Raw genomic sequence first — 20,767 nt, forward strand, 5'->3', positions numbered from 1 at the left:
TGATGGGGTCTCCCTTCCCTCAACCCCCCTCTACCCATTCATCCACCTCATCCCATCCGATGGGGGGGCGGGGAAGACAGACTTGCCCTCACTGGCATTTCCATACAGGGAGAGAATTCCCACTCTACTTTCCCAGAGGGGGAGGTGGGAGAGGACAGCCCCCTCTTTTCACTCACCCTTCCTCTCCAAGGGAGGAGGCTTGTCTGACTGGTGGCTTAGAAGGAGCTGGGCTGAATCTTTCAGCGCCCCCTACCGCCCCCTTTTAGTTCTGTTGTAGGCAAAGATAGCATATTCCTCATTGATCTACATGGTAAACTTCCAGAGGAAGTTCTGCCCCTGTAGTGGGGAGGGAGAGGTCTGCTCTTTTGGGGGGGGGGGGGTGGAGGTGAGCATGGTTAGTTTAAGGAGGTTATTTTTTTTCTTAAAGAGTTAGGGACCCCTGGGTGGCTCAGTCGGTTAAGCATTTGCCTTCGGCTCAGGTCCTGGGATCGAGCCCATCGGACTCCCTGCTCAATGGGAAGCCTGCTTCTCCCTCTGCCTGCCACTCCCCCTGCTTGTGTTCGCTCTCTCTGTCAAATAAATAAATAAAATCTTTTTTAAAATATTTATTTATTCATTTTAGAGAAAGAGAGCACATGTGCACAAGAGCCAGGGGAGGGGAAGAAGGAGAGAAGCAGACTCCCCGCTGAGCATGAGCCTGACATGGGTGCTCAGTCCCACATCTGAGGTCATGACCTGAGCTGAAATCAAGAGTTGGACGATCAGCCAACTGAGCCACACAGGTGCCCCAAGTTTTAGGAGGTTATGAACAAGCACATTTGGCCAGAGAGCAAAAACTACATTCTTCAATCAGCTTTGTCAGAAATATTGGTTAAAAAACAGTTTTCATGTCTGTCTGTCTCTTATGTCTTATTTCTCAATTCATTTTGAACTTGGGAGGAGATATTATCTAATGATCTCTTAAGCCCCCAACATTATTGGTCCAGCTTCCTCACCCTCCCCATCCTATCCCAACCTTTCCTCTCCCTCTGTCCATCCAGTTCATCCAACATGTATTTAATGCCTCTTTTAGGCCAGCACCATGGTCCCAAAGATGAGTAAGACTTGGTCTCTGCCCTGGAGGAACGCACAGTTTAGTGGGGAGGGCAGATTCATAAATAATTATAAGCCACAGGTTAAGCCAAGGTATAAACCAAGTGTTTTGAGGTTTAGCGCTCATGAGCCATTCTGGAACTTTAGAGGAACCATGTCTCCACCTCCCCATCCCCAACTAGGGTACAGCCCTGCGGCAGGCTTTTTCTCAGATGGTGACTGGGCGGTGAAGGAGCCATTTCTGGCCACAGGGAGAGAGAAAATTAGGGAAGAAACAAGCCAGCACAGGCCTATAGCTCTGGTTCACATCTGTGAAACCTTGAGTGAGCCTCTCAGGACCATAGCCTCCCATGTGTAATGTAAAGGCTGGGCTGGAGGTCTCCGAGTCTCTTCTAGCACTCATATATTCCATCACCTTTTTTTTTCCCATCACTTTTTGACATTACAGGACAGTACTTGAAGACTCCCTTCCTGAGAATCCTCCAGGTAGGATCTCTAGGACCTTTTCTCCTCTCAGTAAGGTGTCTTCAAGTACTGACCTGTAATGTCAGGTCCTGGGCTCACCAGCATGGCTCAAGGGAAGTCTCCTGGAAGCCACAGATGATTTGTGATGGGTGGTTAACACTGGGGCAGGGGTGAGTGGGCAGAGGATCATGGCCAGGGGCCTGGGGTCTGGCTTAGCCCTCCCTGTGGCCAAACCCAGTGGTGGGGGTGGGCAAGGCATAGTGGGGATGCTGTGGGAAGGCTAGAAGTGGGCAGAACCAGGGCAACATGTACAGGAGGACTGCTCCCAAGGGAAAAGTTCAAACACTTCGGGACTGTCTCATTCTCTGCCCACAGACCTGCCAGATCCCCCTTCCTTTCCCCTTCACCCCAACGGCCAATAATTCTAGATTCCCTGGGCATTGAGACCAGCATGGGCTGGCCTCTCCCCTCTCAGCCCTCACCTCAGAAATCCCATGTCCCCATCTGGTCCAATCTCTGGTCTCAGGAAGAGGTTCCCTCCTCCCCTCCAAAGCCAGGCCCTTGTTCTCAAGACCAGGCTCCCACTTCAAGAGGGATCTAGTAATTCCTAACATTGACAGGAAGTCTCCTACTCCACTGAGTGCTTTACATTTAATCTGGCTCCTCCTCACCCCCATGCACATCTTCAGCTTTCTTCTGTGCTGCAAACACCTTAGTTCTTACCCTACTCTCCTAACTCCTGCCCAATTTTTCTCCATTTCTTTTCAGCTAGGCACCTACCAAGATACCACAGCTGCTGCCATACCCTACCTTCTTAACCCTTTGCAATTTCTGTATTCTCTCAAAAATCTTGTTCCTGGAATAGTCTGAAGCCCTTAAGCCTCATTCACTTACTCCCTGGCCCCAACTCTGCAGCATGCAGCATTAAGAACCTCCTCCTTCTGGAAGCTTCCTCTCCCCTGACTTCTACTCCAGCCTCTACTTCCTATGCCGGTTCCTGCTCTTCCTACTCCTCCCCACCCGCCCACCTTGCCGCCCCGCTCCACCCCAACCCGGAATGTCTTCTCCCACACCCACCCCAGTCCCTGGTCAGCCCTCTACATTTCACCTCTGGGAGCTCATCCATTTTCATGATTTCAAGTGCCCCTTCTACATGCAAGATAAGGCCAAAGTCCTTAGCCCCCCCCCATCCTAATCATCCCCTGAAGTCCAGCCCCTCTCTTGCCCTCCCCGGGGCACCTTCCACAGACTGGCTCCCATACAGATACAAACAACATAAGCCAAAAGCAATGGAGTAGGTCTCAAAAGACAGGAGACTGTTCAGCTTTGCTACAGGGTCACCTTGCACCAGTTGTGGATTCTTCTTAGTGGACCTGTTCCCCTATTGCATGGTGGGGGCAATAATCCCTGCCCTGCCTATCCCATAGGAAAATGTAATTGGCACTTGGAAAAAAACACAGTACAGAGAATTCTTCTTTTCGAGCTTCCCTCTTCTGCCTGACATCGCCATCTCCTGGTTCCCAGGAGAGCTCTAGACGGCTTTCTTCAGGCTCCATGTGTAGGGAGTTATCAAGTCCCCATGATTTCTCTGAAATGTCTCTGCGGTTTGAGCTTCCCTCTGAATTCCTACAATCACCCCCCAGGCCCCCAAGCCTAGATGGCTGGTTCCTGACTGAGCCGATCTACCTTGCACACCGCTGTACATCTTCACTCCCAGCAGGTCACAGTCCTTACTCAGAATGCCTGCCAGGTGCAGCGTTACCCAGGCTACCCCCACTCGTGGCCCCACCCGGCTCTCTGCAACCTTTTCTGCCCTTAGCCAACCACTCAGCTGGACCACTGGAGTCTGAAGAAGCTTCCTATTCCGTGCCTTCCCCTAGGCAGCTCCCCATTTCCTTTTTCTTGCCACCTACCTAAAACCTTGCCCATCCTTTATGTCTCGACTCCCTTCAGGGCTTTTCTGAGGTCTAAATCCCTTGTTCTGATTTTTCCTATTAGTATGAGAATGTGTCCACACAAGCCCACGTGGCTGGAATATCACTGAAGGCTTCCTTTTACTTTTTAACTGTAGCACATTGGTCCCTTTCCCCATCCAGTCCTCCTTCTCTGAAACTAAACGCATTGGACTTGGGTCTCAGAACCACCTGAGTTCTGCATGCAGAGTCAATTTGGGCCCCCCTGAACTTCATGTAGTTTCCCTCAATGGTAACAGGAGCTTAATAAAACTTACCGCACAGATTTGTCACTGAAGATTAAAATAGAAAACAAGTGAAAATACCAAGCAGTGTCTGACACAGAACAGAAATGCAAAAAATACTGGCTGAACTGGGGCCTTGGCTTTAATCTCAGCTTGATGTAAGAAACAGCAATTATTTATGGTTCTCAAATTTATAGGCAAAACTGAAATCTTAGAGGTAATATTCACTGCATTGTTTGGTGTTTCTCATTTAAAATCCCTATAATACATTCTTCTCTGAAACATTTCTTCTGACAAATAAGTATACTTCCTTTTATGTGACAATGGGAACTCTTAGAACCTTGACTCCCATTTCTGCCTTTGGCTCCCAGGAAGCTCGGAGCAAGGTTTTATACTCAGTTGCAGATTTCCTCGCTGACCTGTCGGGGGCAGTGTGGGATGGGGAGAGAGCAAGGGCCCTGGGGTTGGAAGATGAGGACTGGGGCACACTGGGCCCCTTCTTCCTGTGGCTGGATAACCTGAGCCTTAGTCCCCTCACCTGTGGAAAGGCGGGGGGAAGAACGATGAGGATACCTATTTCACAGGACCATTGAGACAATGTGTTAAAACTACTTTATAAATTACCAAAAAATTCCCATGAAAATTGGTTATTAGCAGTACAGATTTTCTCATGTGATTATTTCCCTTTCTCACCTCCCAATACTTGCATCTTATCTTTTAAACTTTGTTCTAATCATTTTGCAGTTTTACTATAACCGTGTCTTTTAATTTGCTGTAATCCTTTCTGGAAGTATAAATAAATAACAAAATTATTTCTAAAGAGCAATCTCCCTGAAGGCAAGAAATGTCCCTCACTTGTTTTGTGTAGTAACAATTTACAGTAGAAATATGTGTAGCTACAGGGACACCTGGCTGGCCCAATCAGTGGAGCATGCAACTCTTGGTCTGGAGGTTTTGAGTTTGAGCCCCACGTTGGTGTAGAGATTACTTAAAAAAAGAGAAAGAAAAACATGTAGCTACAGAACGAACATTTAGCTTTCCGTTCCTACGCAAAGGCCAGTGGAGGTACTCTGTACTGAATAGTTAAAATAAGCTGAACTGTAGGTCAGAGAATGATCCAGAAAGGGACTTTTTTGTTGGGCTCGTACTGATAATGACTGATGATCTAATGCATTCCTTCTTTCATTTGTCCAAGCTTTTACTGATGCCTACTGTGAGCCAGGCACTCCGGGGGCACTAGAGAAACAAAGGTGATTGACCCAAACACAGTGCCCACTCTGAAGGAGCTCACAGTGCAGGATGGAGGGTGGGTATGTCAGCCATAGTTTGCACCTGGGGCAGACAAGGCTGGACGGGGGGTGGGTATGTGAGCACACATGGGATTTCTCTAGTCAAAAGGGGATGCAAGAATACCAGGTAGAGGAAACATACAGGATGATCTCTTCAGAACACCCAAGCGGTTCAGTTTGTTCAGAAAAGAAATGAATTCGAGACTCAGAAACAAGCACAGGTCAAATTAAGAAGGGCCTTGCAGCCTCCAGGAGCCTGGATTTTATCTTGAAGGGGAAGGAGGTGTGTAGTGGGTGAAAGATGCCGAGAGTCTGCAAGTGAGGGCTTCGGGACATCCCCGACCTGATAGATCCAATTCGGCTCTTTAAAACGCAGCTCCGTGTTACAAGTTGCCCTGTTTGACAGTTACTCAGCTTATGGAGACACGACTTGGCTCTGCAGGCGGAGGTATTCATAAACGGCTTGTATGGACAGGGGCCAACTGGGATGCGAGAAGGGGAGTCAAGTTCTGGACCCAGACTGGATTAAGTGACCTCTGAAGTTTCTTCTAAATCTGCAGTTCCATGATTCTCAAGCAAGCCCAGTAGCTGGACTGGTGCTGTGGGCTGGGGTCTGTGGCTGGGGAGCTGCCCTGGGCAGCAAATGGGTTAAGGCTCAAATAACTTTTATATATGAATTAGTGTGTGGAGTTGGGAGCCAAAATCTGTTCCATTAATTTTTCCATCCATTCCAGGAGCAGTTAGGTACACACAGTAAAGTTTATTTTGGTGCATGGTATACTTCACTCCATTAAAAATAAATTAATCAGCAAATTCCTGCCTGGCTCAGCTCTGGTTTATGTAAATAGTGCCCAGCTGTAATGAGTTACAAGGTGTTACTATCTCACACACACAGAGGGGGCTTCACTCTAGAACTCCGCTTGCAACAAAAGCATCTTAAATAAACTCTGAGAAGGCGGTCTGATTTGTAATGTTTTCACAGAAGTGGGATATACCTCACCCATATAGAATTTCTTTATATGACTCATTTTATAGCAAGTTAAATGAAGGAAGTTTGATGGGGGAAGGAGGGGCACTATGGTTCCCCGCCCCCTTTCTTCCATGTGAAGAAAATCCCCCAAGAGATGACCCACACTCAGGAAGGAGGGGACTGATCCTCAAGTGCACAGACCGAGCTGGCTGTGCAGCACATGCTCCAGAAATTGGGACGGGGCTAGAAAGCTGGGCACGGGGCTGGGCCCTGGGATGGCACAATGAAGCCAGAAAGAATTTTCTCCTCTTCTCCCCAGTATCTCACATAAAGGGAGTCAACAGAGGAAAGACAGCATGTTCCTCCCCTCGTGACAAAGGGACCTATGTTCTTGGGGCTTCTTTCCAAATGACTCAGGATGTGACAAGCCCCTTGGCCATCAGAGCCCTTCTGGGTCCCAGACGATGGAGCCTGGCAGGCTAGGCCTTGGCCAGAACAGTGACATCTCCATGAACTAGAGACAAAAGGAGCAGCAGAGACCCTCCTGACCCTCTCGCCTTCCCTGCCTCTAACTGAGCTGGGTGGTGGCCCTCAGCTTATGGCAACTGCCATCTAAGGTAAGTTTCTAAAAACCCTGGAATAAAGACAATCCATGGCAGAGATAAGTCTCTGTTTCTTTTAATGGCCAACTCAACTCCATGGCTCAAAGCCGGAGGACAGAGCGTGGTTACCCGTCTTGACTCAGCAGCATTCCAAACTGCCCCTTGGCCACGGTGGGCCCTTGGTGGAAGTGTCCCCTTGCTAACCTATCCCCATCCCTCTGCGGCCTCTGGGAAAAGCTGTCAATCAGAGTTACTGGAGGGGACCAGGGGAGTGTGTGCTGGGGAGCTCCTGCTCCAGGCTTCTCCTGGGGGGGAGGATACCTCAGAAGAGCTAAGGGTTCTCCCAGCACTGTACCCCACCAGATCAGACTCCTGGGCATACTAAGAGGATAATCAACACAAATGGGGCCAGGTATTTGACAGATGCTGTTCAAAGGTCAGTTCAGGCCACTTTCTGCAGGGTTCCAGGCCAAACAAGCACCTCTCTCCTGGCAGTTCCTCAAAGCCAGCGGGCCAGCTGTTCAGAGGCACCAGCCCATCAAAGACCTTCGTCGTTGTAAGTTGGGGAATGAGGCTTCAGGATGCTCTGAGGATTCTTCTCCACAAGAGGGCGCCAGTTCACCTCCCCTGTCAGAAGCAGATCCTCACCATTCATGGAGTCCAAGTACTGCATCTGCAACCAGGCGAGCAGGAAACAGAGGACAAGGGCAGGAGAGACGTAAGATGGCATAAGAAACCAGCCTTCAAACGGAGAGGACAGGGAGGGGCCTTGGGGGAAGGGGGGGGGGTCTGACCATCCCAGCTCCCAGGACAGCAGGTCTCTGATCTCCCAGATTATTTCATTAAAGTGGGTTGGGAGAAAAGAATTCCTGGAGAAGCTCATTGGGAAGGCTTTAGGGAACTCCCCATCATACCTCTGAATAGACAGTCACACAAGCCCTGACTTTCTGGGCTGCAAGAACTTTCTAGGGAGGATGTACTAGGGGAGACACGTCCTTGGGATGTGTGTGTGAGTTTTATCTGTCTATTCAGGGCTCATGAACAGATTAAATGATACAACACGTGTACACTGTAGTCACGGGAACCTTTTAAAATTTTAAATATGTATGCCTCTACTGTCCTCTAGTGAGCTCTGACCCCACAATTAGCAGGCCGCCGTGCAGACCAGTGGGTCTAGCTTCACCCACGAGGACGGCTGGGGGAGCTTATCCCCCTGAACAGCAAGTGGAGAAGGGACACCCACAATACGGAGAATGGGGAGCAGCTGCAGGGGAGGCGAGGTTGGGCAGTTCTGCAAGAGGCAGGTGATCTAATGAGTGGCCGAGTCTCAGGAGATAAAGGTGGTCTCTGGGAGGATCCCCAGGCTGCTGCTAGTAAGAACAGCAGAATGAGAAATGCTTTCAAGTGGACAGGCACAATCAAGGGGAGAGCTGGATCACATCAGGAGTGAGCTCTGGATTCAGAGAGATGAAGCTCCACTGTGGGGTAAGAAGGCATTTGGGAGGAAGGGGGCAGGAGTCTGGAAGCCTCATCCTAGTCCTTGGACCGTCTCCCTCTTCCAAGAATCCCTTCACTCCTGTTGTTTCATCTTCAGGCTGCTGACCCTTGAACTCAACCCCTCTCTCACATATATGTCAGGTCTAGGTTTCCACATGTCCTGCTGTCTTTTAGTTCAAGGAGAGTGACTGACCCATTACCTTGCCTAAAACACACTCCTCTTTCCAACAACTCCATCTCTGTGCGTAATGCCACCTGTCTGCCCATCTTCTGCATTGAAAATCTCAACACAACCTCGGATTGGCTCTTGGGCTACCCACCAGACCAACTAGGATCGTGGTGCAGGGCTAGTCTGTTGAGGGCCCGGCTTCCTGGTCTTTCCTGATCTGCTCATTCACAGTCTCGCCTTTCTTTGGCCTTCCACAGCATTTTGTTCCTACCTGTATCATCACAGACTGACTTATTCCAGGGTTAGCCTTGTGCCTGACTGGCTTCCTCACCAAACCATGAGCTGGCTGGAGGGCAGGTGTGGGTCCTGTGAATCTCTGCTTTCTCACCAGAGTGCCTGGCACAGCAGATATTCAGTTTTGCTGACAGGCCCGGGTCCCATCAAAGCTCCCTACTTCCCTAAGAGCCCCATCACTGTTTTCCTATTGCCTGCTTCTCACTGGACAATATGGGATTTCTTCTAGGGGCAATGGTGTGCAGTCCCTTCTTTTAGAGCCCTCGGAGAAGTCCCAGCTGTGTCCTTGTGGTGGCCCTTGGCACAAGCCCACCACGGCAGATGGAAAAGTTAGGCTAGTCTCTCAAAAAACACAGCATTTGCTTTGCCAACTGCCACTTGTGTCTGACGGTGAGTCCAGTCCGTAGTGTGAGTCTCAAGAGTTCTCTGTGGGTGGAGCCCTCTGGCCACAGTACCTTCTCCCAGCTCTGGCAGATTTGAAGAATGGTCAAACAAAAGTCCTGGCTTCTGGGGTTCTCTACCCTCTGGGTCTGAAGAGCCCCACTGTGTGGTTTTGCCAGCAATCAGCAAGCTGCTCCTGCTGGCCCTGTCTTCTCCCCAAGAGCCAGGGCCTGGCCTTCCCCTGCCTGGCTATTGAAGGCCTGAAGGCCATGGACACAGGTGAGTAAGAGAATAACCGTGGGGTGAGGCCCCTTCAGCTCCAGGGCCAGGCCCATGAAGCAAAGGTGTGACTCATGGGACAGCCTGAGCTGATGAGCTGTCTGAAGCAGCTAAGGCCTCTCTAGTGGCTACATGAATCACCAGCTTGGGTTGTAGGCCAGCTGTGCAGGCTGACTCACTGGGAGACCCTGGAAAAGCCTCTATGTTCCTCTTCTCTGCCACTCAGCTCCCTCATCTATAAAATATGGTTTTCCTATCAATACAGGATCAGGGGGCAGAGAGATCAAGGAGTGAAGTTGCCATGGTTTCAAGGAAAACAATATAGTTAAGAGTCTCCACTCTGGAGTTTTCTCTTAGAAATTCTGGTGTCAGGGAGCCCTGGGGGACGAGGGGGTGGAGAAGGAAGCAGGAGGACGCTACTTGATTGTGGCTGGCACTCAGTGGGGAGAGGCTTGAGGGACACCCGTGGAATGCTGCCTGGAGCCCAGTCCTGCTAGAAATCAGGAGCAGGAAGCATGAATCTTGGAGCTTCAAAGTGGGACAGAGGGGGCTACAGTGGGCGACCACACGGCACCACATTCCCATATCCTACAGGACTGTGTGTGCCGATGGTCTCACACGGCACTAGGCACATAACAGGTAACCAAATATGTAGTGAATGAATGCCTAAAAGTTTTTGAGAGCAGACTACTCAGTGCTTCTTCTTCCATCCCGTTCCCCACTCCCAGCCTAGCTCATGGCTGGGCACACAGAAGGTGTTCATCAGCACCTGCTGCCGACAGGATGTGGTCAGAATTCCCTCAGACTGGCCTCTGGCAACTCAACCTCTCACAATCCTCTAAAGTCCAGCATCTCCAGACCTCAGGAAAGACCTGCTTCCCGTGAGCCTCTGGAGGGGAGGGCTGGGGTTGCTCACCTGTTTCCTCACATACTCCACCAACAATTCAAGCTGCCGAGGGTCTTCACATTTTTGGTTAAAGAAGGTTCTCCAGAGGGCAGCAGCCAGCCCACGGTCATCTGAAAGGATCCCCTGGAACACAGAGTACAATTGGTCTTCCAGGGAGTATGGCAGAGCCATACGTACAAAAGCTGGGGATATTGTGAACATGCTGACAACCACAGAATCGGACTGGAAAAGACCTTATAGACACCACAAGAAAGAAACGGGGCAGCTACATGGTAGAGCCAGATGGGGTCTTCAGAGAGCATCTGGTCCAACCCTTTCATTTTATGCACAGGAAGTACACGGGAGCCAGAGGGGCCGAGTGACTGGCTAAGATTAATGCAGAGATCGGGTTCATGTCTGGCTGCCCTCCCAGGCCACAGCTCTCGCTACTCTCCCGCACTGTACTCGACCCAGCAATACCTGTGAGGCCAGCAAGAGAAACGGTGGCCCAGTGCTCCTACCACTGCCCGCAAGGAATGGGCACAGAGTGTTGTGGGTGGGTATTTTTTCCCAGGAATAGAGGTGGGCATAGACTGCACCTTCTCTCCTGGTCCAAGGGCACACATCTGCAAGGCAGCTGTCTCTCTGGGAAAGGAAACCAGGCACCTTGGCCTCACTGTCACCCATCTCTGGGTTGGCCACGGCTAGCCCTGCCGCAAGTACAGGAACAGGCCATTCAGCAGAGCTGCCATGGGCCAGAGGGAACGCTCAGAGCCTGTGTGCGTGTGTCTAATATTGTCCTTTGCAGCACGAAGGAGGGCTCTGTTGAGAAGCCCAAATATCACAGAGACTAATCAGCACCTGGGCCATGGACTAGGGCCATTTTCTAGCTTGGACCTCTAAGGGAAGGAGAGGGGATGGTCCTGCTTCGTGGGGTGAGGGTGACTGAGTGGAAAGGCCCCAAAAAGCTGCTCTGTCCAGGTGCCAAGCTAATATGGAACCAAACAAAGCACCAACTGGGACTTACAAGTCAGAAGGCCAGATCAAATCCTGGCTCTGCCACTACCAAGCTCAGAGATGGCAGACAATTCACCACTCATCTATGAAACAGAGATGAAAGTGCTTGCCCTACACACAGTTGCATTATAAAAGATCATGGAAAGGCATTCTGTTACGTGCAGTATGTCAGATACAAGGACCAGGAGCTCGCTTTGGCAGGCAGCTGGGGCCAGAGCTGAAACTACAGTGAGATCTAGGGATCGGACCACCTAGGTTCAAATGGCAGCTCTGTCACTTGACGGCCATGTGGCCCTTGGAAAACCACCAGCCCTTCCTGAGCCTCAGTTCCTCATGAGCCAAACACACACAGCAAGACCCGCCCACAGCACTGTTGTGAGAATTCGGAGACCATGGCCATGACAGGCTCTGGAAGTGGCAAAGCATTACACGAAGACCCCAGATCATGTCTTCAATGTGATACTGCGTGTTGGCCTCTGGGACATGGCGGCATATGAGGTCCGACGTCAGGCCTGCTGCCACGAAGGGCCAAGTCCAGGATGGGGTGCTGACAGTTTGGTGGAAAAACAGTCAACCTGTTCCAAATGCCCCCTGCTCAACATCCCTATAATTCCCCAGCTTAAGAGACTGTGTTGGCACAATGGCTGAGTCAGGAAAACCAGCTTCTTCTGGCAGATGGGGACAGGGCCCAAGAACAAGCTCAGGCACATCACCGTTCTCCAAGCTATTTGCTAACACAACAGCCTGCTTGTGTCTAAAGTGCCCCGGGCACAAGCTGGAGAGCTGCTGGCAGAGACCCACATGTGCTATGTGGGAAAGAACAGCCTGGGAGCGGGTGTCATGAGGACCTAGAGAATGAGCACAGAGCACAGGACAGCAAAAGCCCTGGGAGCCACGGTCTGCTGCAAACAGGCACCCCTGGCAATGGGGGAGATGCCTGGGAAGGGGCAAGTCCATCATCAGTCGGAAAGAAAAGGGTGACTCAGGACTCCGATCAACAGTGATAGCACCTGACTGTTCCAGGCTGTCAGTTCCTTCACACACCTGGCTCCTAATGACTACGTATGCCAAGAAGAACAGATATGATTATCCCCATTTGAAAGATAAGTACACAAAGGCTTAGAGGTTATCTAGCTAATTGGTGGTAGACTCAGGACCAGAATGCACTGGTGAGGTCAAGGGGTGGTTCCTGACTAGCTCTAGTTAGGACGCAGTACCTGGCATAGAGTGGGGGGTGCAATAAAAACGGCTGAACAAATCAATAAGCCCAACTTCACCCTTTTTTCTACCAAACTGCTAGTAAGTCAGTGAAAACATATGGGAGACTGGTCTGAGAGAGAAATCAGGAAAGGAAAAGGGGTGCTTGGCGGCCAAATATTAGTTTGCATAGCAATGTTCCCACAATCTACTAGGGGGCCTGCTTGTTTTCCCTCACGACACAAAAAAGCATCCTTCAGGAATAAGACACCCAGGTCTAGAGTAATTGAGAGAAAGCCTGTGCCTTGAGGGTCCAGGTTATGGTTAAGGGTTTGGAGTGGCAGTCTCACTCAGAAAAGACTGATTTGTGACACCACTATGTGCTTAGCATGATGCTGAGAACACAGAATCATAGCAAAATGGTCTCAGCTCACAGGCAGCTTGCAATCCAGTTGAAGAGACAAGCTAGTGCCCAACAAACAGCAGCACAGGATCAAATCCTAGAGAGTGAACAACTGCCAATCTGTATAGGGAGACTCCAAGGTAGACTATGTACATGGGTGACTCCTCATTCTTCGGTCTTAGCTTCTATGACCCTCTATTTGTAACTAGATATTTATTTGCTTGTTTACCTGTTTACTGCCTGTCTCCCATTGGAAGGTAAGCTCCAGTGGGAAAGAACCACACCATGTTTGTTTTATTCACCAATATATTCCCAGTGCATCCCATATGGCTGGCACCTTATACTGTTAAATGGACGGATAGATAGATGAATGGATGAGGCTGAAATTCAGAGTAAACAAACACAGATCTAGAGAGGTCAGGGAAAGCTTTGTGGAGAAGGGGGCCTTTAAGAGTGGAGAATATTTGGAGAGCTACATTCTAAGCAAGACAGAATACATTGGTTCACGGAACATTTACAGAGAGAGTGCCTACAAGGTACCAGGCTCAAAGCTGACAAGACTTGGCCACTGCCCTCCAAACCTAGTTGTCCAGGAGACCTTCCAGCAGGCACAGCATGTCTGTGGGGCAGTGGGGCAAATGGCCTCACTTGGAAAGAAGGTTACACACTCAAATGCAATAGGAGATAACAGTGGATAAGACATGTCACGAGGGGGACAGTTGACAGAAGACCTGGAAGTTCCATGGAGGAATATGGACTTAATGTAGCAGAAAACAGGAAGGTTTCAATGTGGCCAGGGTAGGGGCACAACCCAAGCAACATTCTAGGAAAAGGGTGCTGCAGAACGGCACTGTCCAACTGAACTTTCTGTGATGACGGAGACGCTCTATAACCACATGGTCCAGGCCAGCAGCCACAAGCCACGTAAAGCTATTGAGCACCTGAAATGTAACCAGTGCGACTCAATTTTCAATTTTATTTAAGGAATTTAAATCAAAATAGCCACATCTGGGGGCACCTGGGTGGTTCAGTCGGTTAAGCATCCAACTCTTGATCTCAGCTCAGGTCTCGATCTCAGGATCATGAGTTCAAGCCCCGAGCTGGGCTCCACGCTGCATGTGGGGCCTACTCAAAACAACAAAAAAGAGAGCTGCACGTGGCTAGTCTTGGACAGCACAGCTCTAGAATCCATGACTCCCAGTGTGGTCTGCAGAATGGCTGCACCGTGTCACCTGCAGCTTGTTCGCCATGCAGAATCTCAGGCCTCCCCGCTGACTTGCTGAGTCAGAATCTGAATTTTACCTACGTGATCTGCATGCACATTTTTTTTTTTTTAAGATTTTATTTATTTATTTGACAGAGAGAGTCACAGTGAGAGAGGGAACACAAGCAGGGGGAGTGGGAGAGGGAGAAGCAGACTCCCCACTGAGCAGGGAGCCCGATGCGGGGCTCGATCCCAGGACCCTGGGATCATGGCCTGAGCCGAAGGCAGATGCTTAACGACTGAGCCACCCAGGCGCCCGATCTGCATGCACATTAAAATTACCTGAGGAACTTTTACAAAATATGCCCACCTACAGCAGTTAAATTAGAACTTTTGGGAGACAGGGCCCAAACAATGGTATTTCTAAAAAAGCGTCCCAGGTAATTAGTATATTGCCCAAACTTTTCCACTCTAAAGAGTCACCTGAGGTGCTTGCTAAATACCAGGCGCCACTCCTATTGACCTGGAATCTTTAGAGAGGTGCTCAAGAATTAGATTTGAAGAGCTCCCCAGGTGACTCTTGTGATCAGGCATGTTTATAAGACGGCTCTGCCAGGAGGGACAGAAAAGAGACACAATTCAGAACATCTTTATTAATACTGGTGAAAGGAATCAGCCAAGCCAGCTGCAATAAAGTCCTCAAAGAAATACTAGCTAATAGAGAATGCTATTTCTTCAATTCTAAGCCTCATTTTTCCATATACTCTAAGGCTTCTGCAGTCAGAATGTATCTAATTTAACAATTAAATGTGTAGATGTAAGCAGTGTTTCTCAACTCCTGTCCCACTCCCACAAAGCTCATGTTAAATCAATGACGTGTGTGGTATGCAATCTAAATTGCTCTCCAATAAACCTTCCTGTTTTCTGCAAATATCTGATGGACTGAGAATCAGGAACTCTCAATTTTAACTAGTCCTATTTTTGTAAGCTTATCTCCTGGCTTTAATTATTATCTTCAGACTGATAACACTTCCTCCAGCTTGAACTCCAGTTTCTTACTTTTATCCTTTATGCCTTTCCTCCCTTCCTCATTCCTTACCACATGCCAGGTACCACACCAGGCAAGAGAAATGCAAACACGGTAGACACTGCCACCACCCAGAAGGAGTCCCCACCCAGCCGGGGTGACAGTTAACACTAGTGTAGCGAGTGCTGTGGAGTCCAGGGTAGGTGGAAGGAACTGAGCCCAGGGAATTTCCAGGCCTGTTTCCCAGAAAGGGTGGTGCTTGCATTAAATCTGGAGGTCACCACAAAATGAGCATAAATGCACGTGTTTTTTAAAAAGATGAGGTATGAGGAACCCTGGTAGTGTGCATACAGATGTTCATTACACCATTCTTTTACCTTTTTGATGTGTTTGAAATTTCCATAATAACAGTGGGGAGAAAAAGACGAGATGGATGCTACTACATGGGTGAACGCTGAGGATATTATGCTAAGTGAAATAAGCCAGTCACAAAGAATAAAACCCGTATGATTCCACTTACAAGGGGGTACTCAGTATTCAAATTCACAGAGACAGAAAGGAGAAGGTGGTGGTTTCCAGGGGCTGAGAAGAGGCTGAGGGAAGAGTAAGGGTTTAATGGGTACAGAGCTTCAGTTTGGGAAGATGGAAAAAAATTCTGGAGGTGGATGGTGGGGACAATTGCTCAACAATGTGAATGTACTTAAGACGACTAAAATGTACACTTAAAAATGGTAAATTTGAGGGCGCCTGGGTGGCTCAGTTGGTTAAGCGACTGCCTTCGGCTCAGGTCATGATCCTGGAGTTCCTGCTCGGCAGGGAGTCTGCTTCTCCCTCTGACCCTCCCCCCTCTCATGTGCTCTCTCTCATTCTCTCTCTTTCAAATAAATAAATAAAATCTTTAAAAAAAAAAATGGTAAATTTGATGTTATGTATGAGATCTAAATGTTCTGATGTGTAAGGAGGCCTAAGATATATTGTTCAGCAAAAATGGCAAGGTGCAGAATAGTGTATGGAGTATAACTTCCATTGTGTAAAGAAAATACATAGGTGCCTGTGTATGCAAACATAACGTCTGGAAGGACACCCAATAAACTATTAACAAAGTTTTCCTCTGGGACAGGGAATTGGGCAGGACAGGAAAGGGGCCTTCTATTTTTTACTTCAACCACTTGTGTGCAGTTTTATGAGTTTTTGAAATGAGTATGTATTGCTTTATAATGAAAGCCACAAAAGTGTGCGATTTGTCTGGCAGCCCGTGCTGTTTATATGTGTATGTCTTCCTATCTCTGGAGGCTAAAACAGTGACTGATCTGCCTTTGTCCCTACATCCAGCACCTCATAAGGACTCAATAAATGCTACTAGTTGAATGATTTGACCATATTATATCGTGCTCTCTTTCCCAAGCACTAGGCAAACTGCTGGGCATAGTCATTTCTGTTGCCAAGTCAATGAAGATGAGGAAATTCTAAGCCATAATGGTAGGTAGTAACGATGTCCCCTGAAGGTTCCCTCAGAGTTTCTCATCAAAAGTCTTTCTATGTAAGTGATGAATCCCTGAATTCTACTCCAGAAACCAATACTGCACTGTGTGTTCACTAATTAAAATTAAAATTAAAAAAAAAGTCTGTTGGGGGAAGCCAATGTTCTGCTTAAGGCTTGGCAAATGATCTTACCTCATCATATCCCAAGATTGCTGCATAGAAATTATTTGTCATAAGGATCATGTTCTTCTTCAGGATATAAGAATTAACCTACAGAAACAAAATGACAAAACAAAAGTATGAAAAAAGGGGAAAAGAACAAAAAATATAATTTTTGCCTCTTAACTATCACAGACTCTTAGTAAAACAAAGAGAGAAGGCCCCTAACAGGTCGAACTGCTAGTCCATCCCCATTTCCCTGATCTGCCAGGATTCTCCCCAATTTGACAGCTTCTTTCAGGTTTTGATTCCAGATTACACAAAGCAGTAACTCAGTTTAATGAGCCAAGCCCCAAGTACATGTCCGGCTTTGTGCTAGACCCTATGAACACAAAATGTAAGAAATGGTTTCTTAGCTGGAGAAGCACACAGTCTAGTATGGAAAAACAAACATGTAAAAAATAATTAAACTGCAATATGTTGCCTCAAATTCTATCCCAAAAGTGGTGAGCAATAAATGAATTTTAGTACAAATGATCTCTGCTCTGGGAGCAGGTGAAGAGTTCTGCAGGAGGTAACACTTAGGTGGACCTTGGAGGAGAGAGGACATTCTAGACAAAGGGAACAAGGTGTGCCAAGGTGCAGAGGCAGGAAAGAAAATGTTTGGGGAGTCCCAGGGAAGGTGAATGGGCAGGAACACTGGAAAGGTATGTTGGGACCAGGTTAGGAAATGTCTAAGGGCTACTCAAAGGAGCTTGTGGTGGTAAAAGACAGAAGGAAGTTGTCAGAGGTGCGAAGAGGAGGGAGAGAGGCAGGACCCTGAGTGAGATGCTGAGGAGAAAGGAGAGCCCCCAAAGCCCCCGAGGCTGTGAAGAGGAGGAGAGAATAAGCCAGGCTGAAGTAGTAAGACTGTTAATCTTAAGAGACTGTTTTGAAATACAATTCCAGGGAGACCATGGACACCCAGGTAGAACTTCTCTCAGAGAACACCCAGGTGGGCCTTCAGAGTCCAGACTGCAGTTCACTGAATGTCTCCAGTAGGGTAAAACTCTGACCTCCAGACTTCTAGGAATATGCTTGAAAGCCCGGTCCATGTTTCATTCCTGAGATACCAGCAGAAAGCCTGGTGTAATGTGCAGTACGTAAGTAAGGACTCACTGGATATTTAAACTGACAGGTTTTAGAAACAACCAAGTTATTTGGAACTTTACATGGAGAATAAGATTTGTGCTTAACAACCCTGACCATAACCATGCCCACTGTCATCTCCTCCATTTACTGAGGACCTAGAATGGGCCACATGCTTTTATGGATACCATCTCCTTTAACCGTCACTGGAGCTCAGAGGGTAAGTAGGCTAGAGTCACATTTTTATGGACACAGAAAACTGAGCCCCAAGCAGGTGAAGTGACTGGCCCTAGGTTCCATAGCAAATTAGTGATAAAGCTGAGACTAGCATCCAGGTCAGTCTTAGTCCAAAGTCCATGTGCCTTACGTTCCATCAGGTTTCTGCCTCTAGAAGGATGATTTTACTTTGGATCATAAATCAAAGACTGAGTGATTTAATCCTGTGGCTCATAACTGGTCTCTGAAGAAGAGCAGAAAGGAGTAGTGAAAGGACCTGGGTTCAGTCAGACAACCTGGGTTCAAGTTCTAATTCTGCTGTATACAGAGGATGTGATATTGGGTAAGTCAAATAACCTCTCTATTTCCTTGCCTTTCAAATGCCCTATACACAGTGCTGGTTTAAACAGCAAATGAATTAGCATGTATTCATTCATTAATTCAACAATGTATGCTGAAAGCCTCAGTAAGCTGTAAAGTGCTCTGCAAATGCAATGACTTATGAGTAATACCTTCTGGTTTGTTTATAGAAAACTGAAACCAGTCCCAATAGTCAGGGATAATTTTCAAAAAGGAAGAGAGAATGGCCCAGCTCAAGACTGGAAAATGTGAGACTGGATGCAGCTGGTGGTACAATCCATGACCCTTCCCCACTACCTTCAACCCACGCCAAATCAGACCTCCAGCCTCTATGTTCCTAGAGCTCCGTCCATACTCCTCCTCCTGGAAGCACAACACGGTTGAGAACTGCATATGTACCCGTCTCTCCCACTAGTCTGTGATCAAAGATCATAAGGAACTCTGTTTGATTAATCTTGGCACCCCCGACAGACACCTAGTCCAGGGTCTGGCCCAGAGCAGGACTTGAGACTGGCTGGCACACCGATGACTGAATCCTTACAGAGGCCTGAGTGCCACCAGAGCGTGTTCTGTCCAATGACACCCTTTTGTTTGTTTCCCCTTTTCTGCTGCTTGAATACCTTGCATGTTTCTGAAATTTCAAAAATATGTACTGCCCAACTTCTTAATGCACCATCTATCTTCCAGAATGGGCTGAGGTGAAAGGCGGAGTCAAGAAACAAGCCAGAGCTAGAGTTCATTCCTTCTGAAGTGCGACGATGGGACTACAGCGCAGTCCCACTGAGAGCCATTCTGGGGCTCTCCCTATTCCCATACACGCTATTCTCCTCATCATGCAAGAAGAATCAGAGCCACAAACAGATGTCAGAGACATCACACAAAGGCAAGAGCATCTTTCAGAGAAAAACATGCACTGAACCTGCTCAGCAGAGCTAGCTTATGTGTTGCATCTACCTAGTAAGCTTTAGAGCTGGAAGGGTCTTCAAAGATCACCTAGCTCAATCCCTCTGAGGAAATGGTGAACTGAGACCCAAAAAGGGGTAGGGACTTATCTGAGGTCACAAAGAAAGCAGAGCCAGGATTGGAACCTGGCTTCTAGACAAGTGCTTTATCTGCTTCACCATATGTAGGGCATTTCCAGAGATCAGCAACTCATTAATCTGCACACCTCCGTTTACAGCAAGGTCCAGTTACATACAAACACACTTTCTCCTCTTGGGATGCACCTGCATTCTGGCTAGCTATGACCCAGGAAGAATGGAGAGCTGGCCGAGAAGTCCCTATGAGCAAGGCTCCACTATCTCTGGTCCTATAGCCTAACTCCAGTGACCTGTAAGCTGCCTCTCCCTCTCCTCTCTAGCTGAGAGATGGCAAGCAGCCACTGCTAGGAATGGCTTTCAGATATCATCACCCAGGCTGAAAAAGGCCCTTCCTGGAAGAGGGTGGAAGCTTGATCAGTGCAGACACATGATCTGCAGGCAACAGGTGAGGGTGAGTGAGAACAGCTTCCTGAACTACTGCACTCATCCTACTGGGCCCTTCTAGCCAGCCCAGCAGCCAAGGGGAGCTGGATATTCCCTCTGGCGAACCTCTTGGGATTTTATTCCCTCACTTAAGCTTTGTTTGTTGGCCTGCAGGTTCTGTGTCCCCACTGCCAGATGATTCTATATGGAGTGCCCTGCCCACGATGAATACACGGATGGACAAACCAAATGAGAAACTCCTCCCGGACAGTTTTGGGCTGTTCTCTAAGTCAACTCTTATCCTTTCCATAATGCTTTGCTTTTCATAAAAAGCCATACATACAGCACCACCACAAGGAAAAGGTTCCTTTTATATCAGTTACTCATATTTTCCCATTTATTTAAGCTATTAAAATTCATGCAGGTATTTTATAAGCCATCAAGATTTGGTGACTGGTATTACTGAATGTTTAATAATAAACTAAACAGAAGAAATCAGAGGGTTAAATGATGACTGCAATTCCTGTAATGACTTAATTAAATTTTTATTGAGTACATAAACTATGATGTCATTTCTAGCCAACCATGGGTCTGCTTTCCCAGCATGTCACAGGGTGGGAGCACTCAATAGGAGGCTAGGCTAAATGAGCAGCAAGTCTCAGCTGAAATGGGGAGGGGAGAAAGGCTCATGTAACACACTCAATAAATTATCCGTTCATTTTTAAACAAAGTCCATGAGTTATAATATATTTGCCATGCACTTTTTATGACATAATAAAAATGTTACCTTAAGGATTACTTAACACATACTACAAATGTTATAGCAGAGGCAGGCACAAGGGGCAAAGAAAACAAACACGAGCAGGCCAGGGACGGGTCCTGGAGTTGACGTCCCAGGGGGAACAGCATAGTATATTAAAAAGGGAATGCCAAAAAAGGGGGTGGGGAGATACAAGAGTTCAGAGTTACTAATCAGCAGATTAATGAATG

The 20,767-nt window shown here is 48.0% G+C and overlaps 1 protein-coding gene across 1 annotated transcript in view; it reads right to left on the minus strand.

Moving 5' to 3' along the window:
* Positions 1–5,789: 5,789 nt before the first annotated feature.
* LOC110579348 (ubiquinol-cytochrome-c reductase complex assembly factor 1) overlaps positions 5,790–20,767 on the minus strand; it is a 92,963-nt gene continuing 77,985 nt past the window's right edge. The window contains exons 8-10 of the mRNA XM_044918601.1: positions 16,644–16,721; positions 10,152–10,265; positions 5,790–7,288 (exon numbers count right to left, since the gene is read on the minus strand). Coding sequence (XP_044774536.1) covers positions 7,154–7,288; positions 10,152–10,265; positions 16,644–16,721 — 327 coding nt within the window. The 3' untranslated portion in view covers positions 5,790–7,153. The remainder of the gene's footprint in view (positions 7,289–10,151; positions 10,266–16,643; positions 16,722–20,767) is intronic.

This window comes from Neomonachus schauinslandi, chromosome 10 (genome assembly GCF_002201575.2).
Source record: "Neomonachus schauinslandi chromosome 10, ASM220157v2, whole genome shotgun sequence".
Classification (NCBI taxonomy): domain Eukaryota; kingdom Metazoa; phylum Chordata; class Mammalia; order Carnivora; family Phocidae; genus Neomonachus; species Neomonachus schauinslandi.